The 20,012-nt window shown below is 43.8% G+C and overlaps 3 protein-coding genes across 4 annotated transcripts; 1 reads left to right on the plus strand and 2 right to left on the minus strand.

The window, feature by feature from the left end:
* LOC108933920 (ubiquitin-conjugating enzyme E2 J2-like) lies at positions 1-7,130 on the minus strand. Its single transcript, XM_018751339.2, has 7 exons — positions 6,924-7,130; positions 4,905-5,035; positions 4,410-4,450; positions 3,971-4,073; positions 3,305-3,443; positions 2,739-2,819; positions 1-2,225 (listed from the first exon to the last, which is right to left on the minus strand). Exons 2-7 carry the CDS (start codon positions 5,033-5,035, stop codon positions 1,935-1,937), a joined length of 786 nt encoding a protein of 261 aa, XP_018606855.2. The 5' UTR covers positions 6,924-7,130; the 3' UTR covers positions 1-1,934.
* pusl1 (pseudouridine synthase like 1) lies at positions 6,674-16,170 on the plus strand. Of its 2 annotated transcripts, none has more exons than XM_018751337.2 (10): positions 6,674-6,919; positions 8,243-8,408; positions 8,531-8,588; positions 11,289-11,476; positions 12,283-12,432; positions 13,008-13,181; positions 14,041-14,095; positions 14,760-14,922; positions 15,681-15,728; positions 16,090-16,170. In XM_018751337.2, the coding sequence occupies exons 2-9, from the start codon at positions 8,350-8,352 to the stop codon at positions 15,719-15,721; spliced, it is 888 nt and encodes a 295-aa protein (XP_018606853.2). In that variant the 5' UTR covers positions 6,674-6,919; positions 8,243-8,349; the 3' UTR covers positions 15,722-15,728; positions 16,090-16,170. The 2 variants fall into 2 exon arrangements, with proteins under 2 accessions (XP_018606853.2, XP_018606854.2); XM_018751338.2 differs by having other exon boundaries at positions 15,681-15,758; positions 16,090-16,163.
* A 159-nt stretch (positions 16,171-16,329) lies between these two features.
* On the minus strand, positions 16,330-19,866 carry mul1 (mitochondrial E3 ubiquitin protein ligase 1). Its single transcript, XM_018751335.2, has 5 exons — positions 19,552-19,866; positions 19,128-19,317; positions 17,783-17,870; positions 17,165-17,285; positions 16,330-17,069 (listed from the first exon to the last, which is right to left on the minus strand). The coding sequence occupies exons 2-5, from the start codon at positions 19,245-19,247 to the stop codon at positions 16,340-16,342; spliced, it is 1,059 nt and encodes a 352-aa protein (XP_018606851.2). The 5' UTR covers positions 19,248-19,317; positions 19,552-19,866; the 3' UTR covers positions 16,330-16,339.
* Positions 19,867-20,012: the final 146 nt, after the last annotated feature.

Genomic DNA, 20,012 nt, shown 5'->3' on the forward strand with positions numbered 1-20,012 from the left:
AAAGGTGTGTGTTACGAAGCAGTGGGCAATTACCCTTGTCTGTGGCACATCTAACTATAGAGGTTAGAGGAACCATCAATACTGTATGAGGTTTCCATGACAATATCTTAGCAACAGGAAAGCAAGGAAACTCCGCCGAGTCGTCCAACAACTGCTCTGCAATTAATAAAATATTGAGATGGTGCACCATCGTTCGACCGATCAAGCATAGTTGTGAATGGTGCGAGGAGGTAATTTACAATTGATTTTATGGCAAACGTGGGATTAGAATTAGTTTGTAAAAGGATCAAAGCATATGTTGGAATTGGGAGGGCTACAGGTGTTTATGCTGAAATGTCTCATACATTCTAGAAGAATTTTCCTCACATGGAAAAGGCTGTACACACATAAAAAAATACTTTGAAAAGAGGTTCATGATTTTTAGTATCTTGCAATCTGTTGTACCACTTGATCTCAAAAAATTACATGCAAGGTGGCACTTAGTTTGCAAACTAGACCGTGTTATGTATCAAAAGACTTAAAAGGACAAGCTGAATGTACCCTGTAAGAGCTCTGATTTACCTTACACAGAAAACCGTTTTTGAGTTATGTCTTTTTGAAGATGTCTTTATTTTATGTACACAGTTACTTAAAAGTTCACTGGATGTACCACCTTGACTGGATTAATGAGAACAGTACAAAGACCTTTAAAAAGTTATTAGTAGGTCTTGAAGTTTTCCATCTAGAGGTTTGTTTTGAATTACAAGTTGAGAATTTTTCATTCACTGTGTCACTAATAGTAGAATTAAATCACAGTTGCACTAAATACAAGTATAACTGAATGTTTCAAAGTAATTTGTAAAGATTGATTTTAGAAATGCTGTAAATCATTGTGCATAAAAGAATATTTATGTAAACGATTTAGACAATGAAGTGCCTCATTACATCAAAAAATAAGGAATTCTGAGAAAATTGTCACCCCCCTCATAAGCAATTTATTCCTTTGGACTATAAAACATGTTCTGATTTAAATGTAAACATGCTGACAAACCTTCTCAAATTCTTAATCAAATCGAAGTACAGGCGAGGGCAGTTGCAGCAACTGATCCGGATATGGATGCATCACGGATATGCGTGTTGCCATGTCCGAGATAAAGGAACGTCACCAGGCACCGGCTAAACCACCACCGTCAGAAGGAATCCCCAGCTGACAATCACTGCCCTTCATCCTCTCACATGAACAAACGCAAAGATGCAAAATAAACAATTTATTTAAGACTACTGAAGGATATTGCACAGATTGAAATTTTCCTTATACCTACACATCAGTGACTCCATCTGATCGTTGTTTACTCGCAGAAAAATGTATTTATTTCCATCTGATTAGCAGTATGTGATGTTTAGGCTACGGTTTTACACAAGTACTGTTACGGTTTTGCTCGGAGCAAAGCGATTTTCTGATACTTTTTTTTTTTTTTACAAGAGCAATATCAAAACAACAAATGGCAAATTGTATACACATCAGAAATAAACAGATGTGTGAATCTCAGTCCATTTTTCTTCTTGTACAGAATAATTTCAGACAACATACAACTGATGCTAGAGATGTGATAAATAAAAAGTTGGTTTGACACACAAGAAGGTGAAATAAACAGCGTGGGGATTCTGACACGATAAAGAAAGTTTTGCTAGACGCCTCTTATTGGCCGATGGAAGAAAGCAGCTGCTGTCTTCTCGCTTCCTGGAAGCCGAACTAAAACCCACGAGCCAAAAAACGGGTTCCTTTGCATTTTGCAGCACTTAGTGAGTCACAGGTTTCATCCACCTTTCAGCACCTTTCTCGTGATGTCCCAGCTGTTCGCTTGTTTCGTATCTGTCCATACTTGGACAAATGGTTCCTCTTAATCCCCTTTGTGGCTAAGGTTTTGCGCGAGTCCTTGGCTGCTCAGCTCTGCTCATTCTTGGGCTATGCTCCGCAGCACGTACTTGACTGTATATGCAAAAGCTGCAAATCCTACTATAACAAACAAGTTTGCAAGAGCTCCTCCTAGGAGTCCTTGGTTGCGATTTGCCTGCTGTAGGCCAGGGGGGTGACCAGCACCATCCGGCAGGGGAGGGTGACCGTTGAAGACGGGGAAACCATTCTGAGCATTGTACGTCTCTCCATCTGGAACCACATCTGGCAGCGGCAGGGCGTGCGATCTGGGGTTTAGGTCCTCCCGCAACTTCTGCTTCTGTCGGATCTCCTGAAAATGGTCGGAACATACAGAAGAACGAGGCGAGTTACGGAAGGTCCGTACAAGCAGAGATTAGCTGCGCTCACCGATATCTGTGTTGTTTTATGCATTAACGACTGTAACGGGTTGCGAACGACAAGCTCCTTTTCTCCAGCTTCGCTGACGCCTCAGTACTAATACGATTGGAGAGCATTTTAGGATACAAGAATTACCCTCCGATTAGCTATTCGTGTCTCAGGACACCGATCTGGACGTTGTACTGTAAATCGGGAATCATGCTGACCCTTTTAGTCTGCGATCTTCAGAGAAAGCACCGCAATCGTAGGAATTCAAATACCGCGGCTATGGTCGTGCACCCTTTAGGGAAGCCCTTAATCCGAACTGCCCGTTCTCACATATAAACATCTAAGTGACACTGGGTACAAAAAAATAAATAAACCATAACAGAAAGAATATTTTACCACAGGCTGATGCTTTTAAAAAATTATACTTCAAAAGAGCACGGTAAAGAGTCATACTTACATCTACAACATCTGGAAACAGGTCACAGAAAACCTTATCCTTAAGGTTGAAAGTCCAGCTCTGAGATGCCAGTTGCCTCTTCTGTGAAGGAAAAAACTACCACTTATATTCTTAAAGCGAGAAACCTTACATTGGGAGGCAGCAACACATCGACTTTGAGGTTACTAAAAAGATTCTTTAATTTTTGTAAGCACTCTTCCCAACAGGTGCCACCAGAGCGCCCAACAAAAATTGTACTGTCGACCCAAACGTTGAAAAGGCAGCGTCCGTAATAAAACAACGATACGCAGCTCGGTTAAAATAAGTATGGAACAGAACCGCGATGTTGGAAAAGAATGGAAATTCTGCCCATGCTAAACAATTAGGGCAACCGTGGCCGGCTGGACGCACCCCCTCTAGCGAGCGTGCGGTCCTCAGCGGCTCAGGTCGCGTTACTAGCAAAAGGACTTTCAGTTCTCAGCTCAGCAAAGTCCGTCACAAGCGTGGAATTTTTACTGATGAGTTGAACTTTTGTGGGGGAAAAAAAACTGTCGGCGAGGGCGTCATCCTGAAGATGCCGCACTTACGGTGAAGTCTGAAGTTTCAATGCTGCCCAGCGTGGGACCTTTCTCTACCATGAAGCTGAGAAGACCCGTCAGGATGGTGGAGACCGACCACGCGGGGTTCCATGTGTCTGGGTGGAAGTCGGTGATGGACAGACACAATCTGAGAAGAAAAGGGAAAGTCAGCGCTGAAGTGATGACCACTCACACAGCTGCTCTCAAACATCTCGTTGAAATGTCTACTTTTGAAACTTAGAAACCAGTTGAAGTTGGCCACTGCAAAAACAAAACCGTTTACATTTACCTGACGCTTCTCTCCGAAGCGACTGACAACGTTATGCCGTTTACAGTTATTTACCCATTTACACAGCTGGGTAATGTTACTGGAGCAACTCAGGGTAAGTACCTTGCTCAAGGCTACTACAGCTGGAGGTGGGATTCGAACCTGCGAATTCAGCTCCAAAGGTGTAGTAACTGTAACCACTACCAGCTGTTAGCTGATCCATTACCAAGTTTTATCTTAACGAAGCAAATCTTTTAGACAAATCAAGATTTTTGTTATCTTCTCATATTAAAAGAAGTGGAATTCTACATTTTGTACTCTTCCCATTCTGACACCGTGAGAAACGTGGAAACAAACCAGAGGAACGCTTGGTTATTGTGCGATACTCATACCGCCTGCGTTCTTACCTTGTGTTGCATTTAAATCTTCCATTTGGAGTGATCATGTAAATACTAGGAGGCTTGAAAGGAAATTCTCGAGGAAACATGAGTTTCCCATGAAAATAACCACCTGAAGAGAGGACATAATTAGAGCACATCTCTACCATTTCTATTAATCTATTAACTCCAAAGTAATCCACCTTTATATGAATTATGTACAAAAAAAAACAACCAACTCACAAAAAAAAGTTAAAAGCTATTTGAAGCAATTTGGCAGACAGCGAAAATGTTCCAAGTGAATTTAATCATACTTTCCTTACACGATGGCGTAAATTTAAACTTACTAACAGAGAAGCACCCGGAAGAGAATATGGATTTTTTTTTGGTTTATGGCTACCTGAATAAAAAAAACAAGACTTTTAATTAAGCTGTGAACTAAAACGAAATTAATCACAAAGAAGCTCACCTTCATAAGGCGTTTTCTCAGGCCCTCGTACGACGTAGTGCCTTCGACGAGTTGGAGAAACAAGAAAAGTCGTTTCAATCATAAAAAGCCACATTTCACGATCACCAACTATTTTAACCGCAACGTGCGCTTTTCTTTGCAGATTATGAAAAGCAAATAACTTTATAATCCAATTTAGCTGATGACACGGTATCTGCAAAGAGATGGGTCAATTTTTCCACACTAGTCATCAGCGACAAGACATGCGTAAAGTTCCTTCTTCACATCGTTCCAGGAATCACAAACCACTGGAGGAGGAGCCGAGAAGGTAAGTTAGTCGATGGGAATTAAAAAGCGAAGGAATCGGAAAATTCACATTTCACAGACTTAACCGCGGTGCCGGAGACGAGGAAACAACGTAAGAGGGGCGGACGGACGGACGGACAGGCGCTCGGAGCCGAGAACGGTGCTGCGGATCCACGCCACCGCAGGGAAACGCGCACGGAGGAGACTCACCATTCCAAAATGTTCGAAGCAAGAGGCTCCGCGCAGATATAAGGCACCGGGTCTTTTTTTATTCTCAGGTAGTCCTGTTTCAGCCGCTGCGTTGCTGTGGTCGGCGCCCTCTTGTTACTCTTGCTGCTCATCTGAAACGAGACCGTGTATTTGTCCAATAAACACCAGTCCATTAAAAAACTGAGATTTTCTCGCGTTTTACATTTCCAACGGACCTGGTATCGCCATTAATTGTTATTTCAAGGTCAACAGGCCCAAAAGTGAACGCTCTTGCGAAAATAAAACGCAAAGGTAGGTGAAAAATGTCCACGATATATCCATAAAAGCAGCACTGCACATACTTCCTGAGTTACGCTTGTAGAAGAGCAACAAGTTAACTCACTCCAATACAAGCTCCAACTTTCATTGTTTCATTTTCCCTTTTATTCATTCTGCTGAGGCTTTTCCGAAAAGGCAGTTTTCAATATTCGAAGCTGCTTAAAGTGATTCACCCATTTCCACAGCTTGGTCTTTGTTACCAGAGTAATTCAGGGTACTACAGCAAGAGTGCAGCTTAAGGCTGGGATTGTCTCACTGCCGGATGACGTCCTTAGCCGCTACGCCACCTACCGTCCTCTCGGTACAGAACGCGCGCGTTACCGCTCGGCTTCGGCGCTTCTATCAAAATGCAAAACCGCCACACGTGTGGGATGTCTACCGCGGTAAAGTGTCAGCAACACTGTACAAACTGCCTCAAGCAGCACGAGACATCAAAGGAAGGAGTTATAAATACAGAGAAGCGTTCAGGTTCGAGGAGGAAGGAGCTCAGCAGGGGTCCCCGTGTCTCCATCTCATGTCCACAGCAGTGATGAAGTGCAGAGAGATGGGGGGGAGGAGGCGGGGGTCTCCCGGAGGTTAGTGCCAAGTATGTCCACCTCTGCCGACAACCTGCGGGCCTCACCCTCCATACTGTACTCTACTGTTGTCTGGAGGGAGATTCCGCAACTGGGAAGAAGTGTCTTTTATAGCCGAGAGAGACAAGTGTGTGTGTGTGTGTGTGTGTGTGTGTGAACCTGCAAAACATTAAAGAAACTTTAATGTTCGCTTTTCCATTGTTCATTGGCGTTTCACCTTTCACTTTATTACTTACTCTTAGTTTCAATCGTGATCGTTTTCTTTTTCTTTGATGCATCACCATCACTTGCATCACATTTACATTGATTTATTCATTTAGCAGACGCTTTTGTTTTGTCCAAAGCGACGTACATCTCGGCAAAAGTACAATTTATGCATTACATTAAGAGAAAGAGACATGGCTGCAGACGTGTGACTCTCAAGCAAACCTAGTTTGTTACCTACCACTTGCTGCACATTTACAGTTTGGTGCCATGGTGAGGAGGGTAAAGAACAAAAAAAAAATTAAAGCCAAATACAGTAACACGAGACACCGTTAACAACGGGGAAGGAAGTCTGTCCTACCTCGGGCTCACGCACCTTGTGACCTTGCCCACAAGCCGACAAACCGCTGTAGACACGCAATCGATGTTTTGATGCGCTTCACAAAGTAGCGCCCGTTTTTTTATTACGAACTGTAAAGCAACTTCAATTTTTAATATAATTAGGCTTAATTATGACGTTTTCATTTAAATGTTACTTAAAGGTAACCAAAAAAAAAAAAAAAACAACAACTTCCGGTCAGTAAGGGGGCGTTCGTAAGTACGGGTTGTACGTAACTCGGACGATCGTAACTCGTAATACGTAATTGCCTCTACTGTACTGGACACGTAAACGGGTGAAAGGCGCTTGCGCACGTGGACAGGAGAGACGGTAAACAACAGTGAGGAGGCACGGCACGCGACTGGGTGTGGGGCTCCACTTAGTTCAGTGTGTGTTGGAGGAAGAAGCCAGAAGTGAGCTAACCAAAAGACACACCTCTAGACATTTGGGTTGTTTTTTTTTTCTCTCTCTCTCGCTCGCTCTCTCCCTCACACACACGTCACCAGCAGCAGCGATTCGAGCAACAGCAGACGCGACAGGTACCTTCTACTCTTCTGCGCTCCTCTCGGGGCAGCGGCGACCAACTCCTTTCTTCCTTTCTTCCTTTCTTCCTTTCCTTCCTTCCCTTCCTTCTTTCTTCCTTTCAGTCTCGACCGCAGCGAATGTAAACGGGACGCGTTAATAACACATCGACGTTTCCGCCTCTTTCCTTCAGCATTTCAACATGGCAGAGCTTTTCTTCTTCGTGCTCCTCCGCTCCGGCGGACACACTAGAGCGTAGAGCGCCACCTGCTGGTTCGTCCTCCCGAGTGCAGGCGGACTACGTGCAGTACTCGGTTCTTACGCTAGGGGGCCCCACTGGACACTTAATGTGCACTCGTGATCGCAGGACGCCGGTCTGTTTATCCACACTGGTCGTCCCCGACTTACGTGTACATTTTTTTAAAATGTATTTAGCAGAAACTTTTTTTCCCAAAGTGACTTCCAATGAACTCTATGTACACTCTCTCTGTCACTCACACACTATGGGGGAACCTGAACGGTATGTCTTTGGACTGTGGGAGGAAACCAGAGCACCCAGAGGAAACCCACACAGACACAGGGAGAACATGCAAACTCTACGCAGACTGAGCAGGGATCAAACCCATGTCCTGTTGCACCACCCAGGCACTGTGAGACAGCAGTCTGAAACCGCTTGTCCTGCGTGGGGTCGCGGCGAACCGGAGCCTAACCCGGCAACACGGGGCATTAATCTAGACTGGAGGGGAGGGGACTCACCCAGGACGGGACGTCAACCCGTCACAAGGTACCCCAAGCGGGACTCGAACCCCAGACCCGCCAGCGAGCAGGATCCGGCCAGCCCCCTGCGCCATCGGGTTTTAAATAAATGATGCTTTTGAGATAATGCAAATATAGAAATTTTGGTGACAGATTTTTCGTAAGAGAGAGAGGGTTATACAACAAACGTTTAATTTTAAAATATTTTATTAATTAGAAGTAATCGCACATTCCCCAGAACGCATAAAATGTTAATTACAACACCAAATAAATTCTGTTTGAAATTTCGGTAGTTTGGTTGTTAAAAAAAAATATTAAGAAACAGTTAACAGACCAACGGAATGTTTGTTTTGACGCCTCTGTGTCGTCATCACAAATCGCGCGCCATCCTCGATTGATGGAAGGCCCCATTCTACAACCGGAAGACCGCTTTCGACTTTTTTGTTCCAAACCTTAATGCGTTATTATGACATACGTACGTATGTGTCAATTAAAAAAAAAACTATGTCAATTAGTACTATTCTACTGCGTGTGCTAATTCCGAGTACAGTGAGTATGTACTGTATTGTTCTCATTTTAAACAGGCGGTTCGAAGACAGCTGTTTGCCCTCGTGAGGTCCTTTCGGTCTCGGCCGTAGATGATAAAGCGGATGCCCGGAAGACGGATGTGCAGTCAGTGTGTGGCGCCAGAATGAGGAGCCCGAGGGTCCGTTACCTCCTCCTCTTTCAGTACTTGGGCACCAACTATTGGTGGGTTCGCCGTCTTAAAAGTGGTGCTCATTACTAATTGAAATGCGTCCGTTGTGAGGTAGTGGAAATCATCAGGAGTTGCTGCAGTAACTGAATATTCTTTCTGCTTTTCGTTTTTGCAGTGGGGTGATGAAGAGTCCAGCGCAGCAGCCTGGGACTGGGGTTCAGAATCACCTGGAGGCGAGTCGGCCTGTATCTTCACACTATTATTACACTACTCTCCACGTTACATAATCAGAAGCTCTGTAACATATCTGTGTGTCACATTTAGGGGATTCCACACACAGTATTATAATATTGTTTAAAACCACTAAAAGATGCAGTAAATAACATTCATTTTCTTGTTACAATGGCACTTTTCAATGGGTGGGATATATTAGGCAGTAAGTGAACAGTCACTTCTTGAATTCGATGGTTGGAAGCATGAAAAATGAACAAGCCTAAGGATCTGAGCAACTTTGACAAGGGCCAAATTGTGACGGCCAGACAACTGGGTCAGAGCATCTCCAAAACGGCGGGTCTTATGGGGTGTTCTCAATATGCAGCGGTCAGTACCTACCAAAAGTGGTCCAAGGAAAGACAACCGGTGAACCGGCGACAGGGTCATGGGTGCCCAAGGCTCATGGGGAGCGAAGGCTAGCCCGTCTGGTTTGATCCCACCGAAGAGATACTGTAGGAAGAACTGCTGACAACCTTAATGCTGGCCATGACAGAAAGGTGTCAGAACACGCAGTGCATCGCAGCGTGCTGCGAATGGGGCTGCGTAGCTGCAGACCGGTCAGAGTGCCCATACTGACCCCTGTCCGCTGCAATGGGCACGTGAACATCGGAACTGGACCATGGAGCGATGGAAGAAGGTGGCCTGATCTGACGAATCACGTTTTCTTTTAGATCATGTGTACGGCCAGGTGTGTATGCATTATTTACCTGGGGAAGGGATGGCAGCAGGATGCACTATGGGAAGAAGACAAGTTGGCAGAGGCAGTGTGATGCTCTGCCCAGTGTTCTGCTGGGAAACCTTGGGTCCTACCATTCATGCGGATGTTACTTTGACACGTACCACCTACCTAAAGATTTGTGCACACCACGTACACCCCTTCATGGCGACGGTATTCCCTGATGGCAGTGGCCAGTTGTTCAGGAATGGTTTGAGAAACATGACAAAGAGTTCAAGGTGTTGCCTTGGCCTCCGAATTTCCCAGATCTCAATCCGATCGAGCATCTGTGGGATGTGCTGGAAAAACAAGTCCGATCCACGGAGGCCCCACCTCGCAATTTACAGGACTTAAAGGATCTGCTGCTAACGTCTTGGTGCCAGATACCACAGGACACCTTCAGAGGTCTTGTGGAGTCCGTGCCTCGACACATCAGAGCTGTTTTGGCAGCTTGAGGGGGACCTACACAATATAAGGGTGGCAAAAACATTAAAGCCAAAACTGTTCTGTGTGTTCTGACACCTTTCTGTCATGGTCAGCATTAAAGTTCTCAGCAATTTGTGCTACAGTAGCTCTTCTGTGGGATCAGACCAGGCGGGCTAGCCTTTGCTCCCCACGAGCCTTGGGCACCCATGACCCTGTGGCCAGTTCACCGGTTGTCCTTCCTTGGACCACTTTTGGTAGGTACTAATCACTGCATACTGGGAACACCACACCAGGCCTGCCGTTTTGGAGATGCTCTGATCCAGTTGTCTAGTCATCAGAATTTGGCCCTTGTCAAAGTAGCTCAAATCCTTATGCTTGTTCATTTTTCCTGCTTCCACCATATGAAATTTAAGAACTGACTGTTCACTTGCTGCCTAATATACAATATCCTACCCCTTGAAAGGTGCCACTGTAACGAAAGAATCAATGTTATTCACTTAGTGGTTTTAATGTTGTGGCTGATTGGTGTATACAGATGGTCCCCGATTTACGATGGTTCGACTTCGTGATTTTTTTTTTTTTTCTCTTCGACTTTACGATGGTGAGCTGGCAATACAGATTCCGTAGAATCCGTTCTTTGAATTTTGATTTCCCCCCCAAGCGATGTGCAGGGCGACACTCTCTCGTGATGCTGGGCAGCGACAGTGATCTGTATTTCCCATTCTGTCACACAGAGGTGTACATTATATACATTTTCGACTTACGATAGGTTTTGCGGAACATAACCCCGTCGTAAATCGGGGACCACCTGTACATAGTGCCACTGAACACACTGTTGTCCCGCTGCTACGTGACCTGGCCCACAGAGGTACACATTTTAACTCAAAGTTAAAAGTTAGAAAAATAGACAAAAACAGCTGCATTTTACATGTTTGCATAAGTTTTTATATGATGATATCACATAAATCATAATGATTTGCCAGGTTCAAACAAATAAAAACGGTTATGAAGATAATTCAAGTGAAGCTGAGATAGAAATGTTGAAATTTGATGATTTGTTTTATTTGCAATTAAATCTTAAAATATTTAATGTTAAAAGTACATGGACCAAAAAGTATGGGCTGTCGCCTTAACGCTACACACAATAATAATAAATTAAAAAAAAAAAATCTGACTTGTCAAACTGTTAATATGAAGGGTTGCAAACCACTTCCTAGATGCAGGTATTTACTCATGCAGAATTGTCACATTTTTTTTTGGATATCTGAGATAAAACACCAGCCTACAATAAACAAGTATTTGCATTTTCCTGTAACTTTAGTGGCTTGTTAAATGTGTCAAACTCAGAATGTTGTCAAATAGCGTGATAAACCCAACCGCTGTCAGCTTTTTAAACGTTTTCAGCAAGTAACGTGATCATGACGACTTTTTTTTTTTTTTTTTTAAGAAATTTGTGTAAAATGTGCATGAATCCCATTCAAACTGTAAATACTATGGTTGTTTCTCCTTCGGTCAGCAGAACGCTGTAAGGAAACTGAGGCCCGTTAATGAGGTGTCCTTATCCATCTCCAGTCGCACCGACACTGGTGTTCATGCTCTCTGTAACTCGGCACACGTGGACATCGAGCGCAAGGCCGACAAACCCCCGTTCTCAGAGCAGATCCTGACGAAAGCACTTAATTTTCATCTCCAGACAGAATCTATACGGTATGTGGCCTCAGTCTTTTTCAGGTAGAAGCAGTCTGCTACCAGGGGGGTCACTTGAGCATGTTATCCAGCACCTTTCCGGAAAGACTGGAAAGCCTACAACATGCACATATCTAGTACAGCCACGTAGGAATTTCAAATCTGTCCTTTCCAGTATTTCCAAATTGGTTCATGTGAATAATAAATTGTGATTGAGTACTACGAGCAGCCACTGATTAGTCTTTACTGGAAATCACATAATTAATCGGTTTCAATTAGCTTTGGCTCATTGCCTGAGCTCCTGGCATTCCATCCGGAGTGTTCTCCGCCCCATGCCCTATATATCCAGAAGAGGCTCCGGATCAAAGCGACCCTGATTTGAACAAGTAGTTATTGATAATGGGCGGGTTCTTGTCACTGTCAGAACAAAATGACCTCTGCTTGAACTAACCCACACGAATGCCTTTAAGTGTATTAATACAGTACGTTTAGCATATTTAGAAATGTAATATGCTATGGGAAATCTGAAAATGAAGATGTACCCAAGTCCTGAAATATTCTGGAATTTAAGGTCCTGAATAAATACCTTCAATGCCACCACCTTTGGCAGACATGCCTTCATAAGCACTACATACATTATTTTGAGCTGTACATTGCAAGAAAATGAGCTATCAAATCTTGGATGATGAGTAGAAAATAAGAGTATGTCAATACATTTTGAATGAAAGGAGATCCCGCACAGTGTCAGGTATATCTCTACATGTCGCTGATTTTTCTGCCTGACCATTATGAGCATGTTTATTCATGCGTTTCTTTCATTTTACTAGTGTTATCAGGGCACTACGTGTGCCAGATACATTCCACGCACGGTTCCATGCCATATCGAGGACTTACGTGTATCGCCTGGCTACGGGAGTTGGCCATCATAGCGAGCTTCCCCTGCCTGAGAAGAATTTCTGCTGGCCTTTGCAAGAAACGTGAGTCTTGCTCATCTTCCTGCCATGTTGCTCATCTACCTCACATTTACTATGTTTCTCCATCTGCTGAAAAAGCTTTTGTTACGTGTGGTTATACATTTGAGCACTTTCAGTGTTACATGGTGTGATAGAAGTGTGCAAAGTATACAAAATGTGTGTCAAGTGTATAAAGTATATGAGAGCTGTTCTACTTGCAGTCTGGGAGTACTTAGCTGAGCATGGGTTCCAACCCTCCTTCCAGCACTAAAACCTGACAAAGGCTTTAAAATGGGCCAGTTAAACCCTTATATTACATCAAGTGCCCTGCTGGAACGGAACCCACCTTGACAGGGCCCTCCAACATAATAGCTGAATAGCCCAGGCTTCTATTGTATAGATATACTTGCAAAAAGACGTAAAAAAACAGGTTGGATATCTTGACCAAATGAACACCTGCAAGGAAGTACATTTTGCTATTGATCCTGTATTTTTAATTAAGTGTTAAAAGCCAGTTGCCTTAGGACATCATTAGGAAAGAACCTGCTCCTTGAAGCAAGTGTTTGGTCAGTCTCTGGGTGTTTTCTCTTGCTCCCTAGTGGTCTTGACGTAAGGGCCATGGAGGAGGCCAGCACTCTGCTGCTTGGCACGCATGACTTCAGCTCCTTCCGTGCGCTCAACTCCGAGACGCCCTTCAAAAACCCAGTAAAGACGCTGTTGTGTGCACACGTTGGGCTGAGGCAAGGTTCCTTCTCCCAGGAGCACTTCCACAGGTACGCCTTTTCACGCCGTACATACTGCACATTGCTGACCTCCCTCACCAGCATGTCTTTTTGCAGTTAAATGTCGTCTTTTGCAACCGATTAAGTCCTTTTGCAAAGGTTATATTAATGCGCAGTGTGTATGCTAAAAATGAACAAGGGTTGCTGTTTACAGTTAGAAATTACAAGACTGTACTCTTTAAATATACTTTACTGAGTAGTATTGATTGACTTCCAAAGACGTCCTTATTTTTGAGGACAAGATGGACAATATCCAACAATAAAGCATGTCAGTAAAGTGTCAGGAAAGGGTGGGTATCATCAAATCAAGCTGGACTCATGGTGACTCATGGTGTGGTTTTATGTTAAGGGAGAGTAGAGAAGTGAGTTACCGCTGCCTTGCTCCGCACGTCACTCACTGGGTTGTGAATGTGGGTAGAACACACACATCATTACACACATCATCACATACCCTCAACCAAATTGAAACCTATGCCTGATAGTGCAGTTCAGGAGCTGTGAGGTGCCGCCGTTACCGGTGTGTCACCGTCCAGTCTCAGAGATGTCCTTAACGGCCCACTGCTGGAGCTCAACACCCATAAGTGAAGTAAGGCATAACCGTTGCTAATTGTGTGTTTATTTGTACCAGACAGCCCTAACACAAGGCAAGCTTGTACTTTTTTATTTCTTTTAGGAATTGCATGGTGTAGAGGCAAACTGATGACCATTTTATTGTTCTGGTTGGCATGTTGCATTAGGACTGGGGTGAAAGCTTTTTGGCGCGCAACGCCTCTGAATTGTCGTACAGGATTTTAAGTTCACATTTTACATTGGTGCAAAAGTTAATGTCATTCCAACATTTCTCTTATAGAGATCTGCAGTACTGGGAATTCACTTTCAAAAGTAGGTCATTCTTGTACAAGCAGGTAAGATATGAAGAAATACTTTCAGATGAATGTTTAGTTTAATGTGATACAAAAATTAGGCTGCAGGAAAATCTTCAATGGTGAAAAAGATTCTTCCCTGTTACAGGGAACTTGGTGGCGTGTGTGGGCCTCCTCATGGCTACGCTGTAATGCCATGGGGTTATAACTCGCATTATTGCTGTGGGGCCGTCGGTAAAAGTCGGTTAACAAAGGTAGCAGTGGCAAAGCGCCTTGCGAACATTACAGGTTTTTGAATGCTCAGCAGGGCGTAAGTGCCAGTCCTTGCTGTTGAAGTGACTCTCTTTTAGCGGCATTCCCACGTGTTTCACCACTCTGCTGAACTCCTGTGGTGTCTCCAGTTGTGCGCTGATGGCTCTGTAGGGAATGTTTGGTCATATAAAGGGTGCTTTAATTTCTATTGCATTTCTAGTGAATTTGATGTTAGGTGTAATCTCCTTCGAAATATTGATAAATTTGATGCGACGCATTTCATTGTGAAACGTTCTCTGTCTCCTGTAAGAGGAAACATTGCTAGGTGTACACGTGACAAAGTGAACGTCCCGACCCTCCGATGCAACATGTCCTACAGGAGAGGAGACCGTGTGAATGTCATGGGAGGATCTTCAGCTGTTAGGAGTTTTGCAGAGTGTTGCTTTTCTCAAAGGTGCGGAGGATGACCGGGGCTCTGGTGGCTGTGGGCCGAAGGAAACTGTCCGTCTCGCAGCTGCGTGAGATATTAGAAGCCAGGGACTCGCTTGCCTACCCTCACAACATGACTGCACCACCAGATGGGCTTTTCCTCACCAATGTGGAGTACACGGAATCAGGTGCGAGCAACTCGAGTCATTTATGTATTGAGCCATTGATGTTTTCCTCATTGCCCAAGTAACGTCCAGTTTACTTAGCAGTTGTCCCTTACTCAAATAAGTCTGTATGACTTTGGACACTAAATTTAGTGTTTTGATCTCGTACTGAGGACTGAGTTTTGTTTCTACACTATTTTTAAAGGATATCTGCATTGTTTTTTTTTTTTTTCTTCACTGTCATGTATTTGAAACCGAATGTAAAAGCTGGTATTGTCTTCAAGTGACAGAATGAGATGTATAATAATGATTAAAATGTACAAAAATACAAGATGTAGAATTAATTTATCAGCCACATCACGTTCAGCTTTTTGTAAGTGGAGTATTTGACGTTGTACAACTGATCAGAGATGGAAAACAAAATTGCCCACTTCTCTGAAATCCATTGCTTGAAATTGCTTCATATTTCATCTCGTTGTCCTAACTTCTACCTACACACACACACACACACACACTTTCTGAACCGCTTGTCCCATTTGGGGTCGTGGAGCCAGAGCCTAACCTGGCAACACAGGGCGTAAGGCTGGGGACACACACACACACCCAGGACAGGGCACCAGTCTGTCGCAAGGCACCCCAAGCAGGACTCGAACCCCAGACCCACCGGAGAACAGGACCCGGTCCAACCCACTATACCCCCCCAACCTCTACAGTAAGCCATTATTTAATGAATTATCATGAACAACATGCTTATGAATATGGTGTTTGTGGTCTTTTCCCAGATTTGTTGCCACTGGTACAGGAATGGGACATGAAGAGCTGACATGAATGTAAGAGATTAAAAAAAAAAAGGGTATTTGGTAAGACTTTTTCAAAGGCAAAAATACTTTTCACACTGTTAAAGCTGCATGACAGTTCATGAAGATGTTAAGAGTACAGTCACTTTCTAAAGGATGAATTTAATTCCATTAGTTTAGTATTTATGGTGTAGAGAAGAATGGAAACAGTTTAGTTCTTTGTATTATACTTTATAATGGCTTTAGTTGAGTGTAAAGCAGAACAGAGGGATCAAATCAATCAAGTAATTCTATTTTCCAGAAAATAGGACCTTTTGAGCAAACTTTAATCACAGGATACACTCCCTGCTGAAATGTAATTGTTTATTCATCATACTGTTTTGTTCTTTGACAGAAAATTAACAGGAACCCAAAATCACCAAAGTCCCCAGTCACATCCAAGCAAAACCTAATTTCCATGTATTTTCATATGTATCTTAAAAGTCATTCAAGGGATCATCCTGGACTAAAACCCAAAACATAATCCAACCACGTCACAAAGAAAATGAACAAGGAAACCTGCAGCCACATGGATCGTGCCACCTGAACGGAAAGGCAATGTCTCTGTGGTTTAAGCCTGACCGGGATCACAAGACACCACCCCGTTAACTGTTGTATAAAGGAACGACCCTATCGATGGTGCTCCTGCAGATGGGACACTTCTTTGGGACAGGTAGCAGGTGGTAGCACTTCTCGCAGGAGCAGACGTGGCCGCACTCCAGGAAGACAGTGGAGCGCTCGCAGCTCAGGCAGATAATGCAGGTGTTGGGGGACATGGCCTCCTCTGGCAAGTTCAGCTCATGCTGCCTCTTCCTCTGAAACTCCCTGAACTCGTCCTCGATGTTCTTCCTTTTGCGCTTCTCCCTGTAGTGTGCGTACTGCCTCTTTAGGATAAAGTAGAGGACAGCACAAGTGGCAATGCCAAAAATAACTGTGAGAACCTTCCACAACCTGGCCGAAGACCGTTGCTTTGTCAGCAAAGATTTATGGTCCAAACGGCTGAGGAAGTACTGCAGGCCTTGTTTAGGAGGCTGCAACCGAATCAGGTTGTGTTCCAGAATCAGCTCTCCCACCCCTGTCACGCACTCCCCCAAGCGCAACATCTCCTCTGTCTCCTTGATGCCCTTTGGGCGCTCGCCGCTGATGAAGTGGCCGATGGCGTCTGTGAACGACTGGTTCACAGGGTGAAAGTTCTCATAAGTGATCTCCAGTTCCAGCTCGGCTGCATCGAGAGGTCGTATGACCCTCACCCTGGAAGCCACGCTGTCGTCGTGGCTGACCAAGTCGAAGGGAACCGCATTGGTACGCTGATGTATGATTTTCTCACAGTCATTCCTGCAGAGAAAACAATGTTGATGGAACATGGAGAAGCTGAGAGCAACATTTAAAAAAAAAAAAAAAAAAAAAATCCTGAATAAAATGATACAAACCAGAGATGTGTTGTCCGATTCCATACCATTTTATGTTCTCGCAAGTTCAACCTCTGAATTACTCCTTGACAGCTGTCCACAAACTGACTGTTAAGTGTTTCTTTCACAGATCTCACAACACCTAAGGGTAAATATTAAACAGTATTTGGATAAACTAGCAAACAAGCACCGCATTGAATTAAGGCACAGCACAATTTTATAATATTAAAGGCAATATTTTACGTGGTGTTGTGTTACTGAATTTAACACATTTCTAGAAGTGTAAATATTGAATCTTGATCAACTGAACAAGGACTTGAACTTATACTAAATTGCAAGAAGCCCACACTCATCAAGTGTTGATTCCTGGATAATTACAGGACACCCACTTTTTCAAGCACTACCCTGTGAAATGGACAACAGTTCAAAAAGGGGCCTGGAAAGTGTTTGATTTAAAAAAAAAAAAAAAAAAAAATTTTACCAATTATATCACAAAATCAGTAAATAAGTGACACTGTTACTGTTCAATTCATCTCTATTCCTTGTAGTTTCAGCATTGATAAAGTATCAGGTGATGTCTACAGTAAGAATACACCTGAATAAGAGGATAGAGTAGAGGAAGAGTGCAACAAACCATACCTTCAATTACTGCATATGGAACACACTTTCCCGGTGATGCTGAAAGGATCTTCTTCAAATCCTGATCGATGGACAATTTTTTTGCTTCCTGGAAAAAAAAGAAAAAAAATAATGGATAAAATCTGACTTTCTACCAGCATGCTGTAATTATTTCAAATCAGATTAATGTTCCTGTCTCATGTGTAATCTATCTAGGACAGGGGAACACTGAGGCTCTTCTTAGGTTGTTATGAAATGGAGTAAAGTCTTACAGAAAAAGTTTCATTCATAGCTTTATCTGATGTTTTTACAGAACCTTTCCTTTCAATAAACTGAGGGATTTCTGTATTATTAAGCTTTTATTTATTGTGACATTGTAAGTTGATGTCCAGCTCAGCTGTAATCATTTTTAAAAGCTGGCGTTGTCTTTGTATATGTAATCATGAGTCGCTTCTAAAGCAAATTCACGTCATAATTGAAAACACTGAATGAAAAACCTAGTAGTTTTTCAAGTTCAAATTCTAAATGTTCTTATACGATCAGTGTGGAGAGTTAAGGTGGTTGTATTAAAAGAACGGTGCAGTCGTCCCCGAAAGAGAGAGAGAGAGAGAGATACACCCACTCAAGTTACGAGAATTCTGTTTTACAAGCACTTTCACTTAATAGCCCTACTTGAGCTAACAAGGCGTTTCTAAACAATGATCAAATTTGGATTTTGCACGCTTCCTAGAGTAAAGATATACCGCAGTAATATCCCTACAATCAAGTAACCATTTATGTAGCAGAGCGATATAAAACACACGCAGGTCCACCGAGGGTCACCAGCTCACCTGTCTTTGGACTGTGGAGGTTTACGGCACTTAACAGCTGCTAAAGATCTAAAGGAGCCGAACAGCTAGACGGTACTACAGTATCGTACAGTAATAATGGGAAACTGCCTTGTGATGTTGGGCGGTACGGTGGCACAGCGACACAGCGAGTAGCGCTGCTGTCTCAGCGCCTGGGTGGTGTAGGACGTGGGTTCGATCCCCGCTCGGTCTGTGCGGATTTGCGTGGGTTTCCTCCGGGTGCTCTGGTTTCCTCCCACAATCCAAAGACATGCCGTTCAGGTTCATCCATATCGAGTGACCCAGTGTAAGTAGTGTATCTAGCAGTGTAAGGAATATGGTGTGTGGGCTGACAGTCAGAGCTCTTTGGAAGTTGCTTTGGAGAAAATCATATGATAAATAACTAATTTTGACTACTCAAGTAACTGTGCCCATTTCAGTGCACTGTAGCGGCGTTGTGAGGCTAAATCCGGTGTCACTTTGACCACTCAAACTAACGATGAGCGATGAAAGCCGAAAGAACGCGTTAGGGCCGCTACCTGGAGGCGGGACGCGGTGTGTGACCTCATCCTGTACACGCAGTAGCACGCGGCCGTGAGCGCGGAGCTCGTGGCCAGCAGCACGAGCTGCGTCACCGAGGCTCTCGCGCCGTCATCCATCGCGGAACGAGGAGCAAAGGGGCGGGAAGACACAGAAAACAGTCGCCGATCCCAGATGAGCAAGTTTAACCTGTAACCAAAACATTAAGCAGTTAAAAACTGATATATTATAAGCTGCCACACACGAACACACTAGTTGGGAGCGTTTACTGTTAAGTTAGAGAACGGAACGCGAACCCCCCAGTCACACAACCGGAAGTCCCCGGCAACGGTGCGAGCAGCGCTTTCAGACGAGTACTATGTCAGCGTGTAGCAAAACACTAGTACCATAAAGCCTCAAAATGCATTTAGGCAGAAAACTCACCCACGCTGCGATTGTGAAGCTAACTGATTCTGACGCTTAACCACGTCCTCCAGTTAGAAGCGGAGCTACCTCGGCCTGTAGTGTAGTCACCTGTAGTGTAGCTATCGTCAGCAAAACAGTTGTTACCAGCGAGGCAACTGAGCCTAATTAGCCCGCGTATAATCCAAGTCATTTGAGTACTTTTTCAAAATCTATTTATTGTAAGCGTAGAAAAAAAAAATTACTATGTTCTGGAAGAAATTTGTAGGATAGCATTAATGGAAAACCATGAGCGGTACACGGAAACTGCAGGCAGGGAACTTCCTGTTTGGGTTCCAGGACGATGTTTCAAAATAAAAGTCCCACAAGCGCTCGCTTCGCTCTTGTCAAGTCGGGAAAACGGCAACATCGCCTAAGAAACACGGTTTCCGTTCTGCCATGCGGTCTTTATTATATTAGTTGGTCTTATTGATTTTAGTCGG

This window comes from Scleropages formosus, chromosome 2 (assembly GCF_900964775.1).
Source record: "Scleropages formosus chromosome 2, fSclFor1.1, whole genome shotgun sequence".
NCBI classification, from domain to species: Eukaryota; Metazoa; Chordata; class Actinopteri; order Osteoglossiformes; family Osteoglossidae; genus Scleropages; species Scleropages formosus.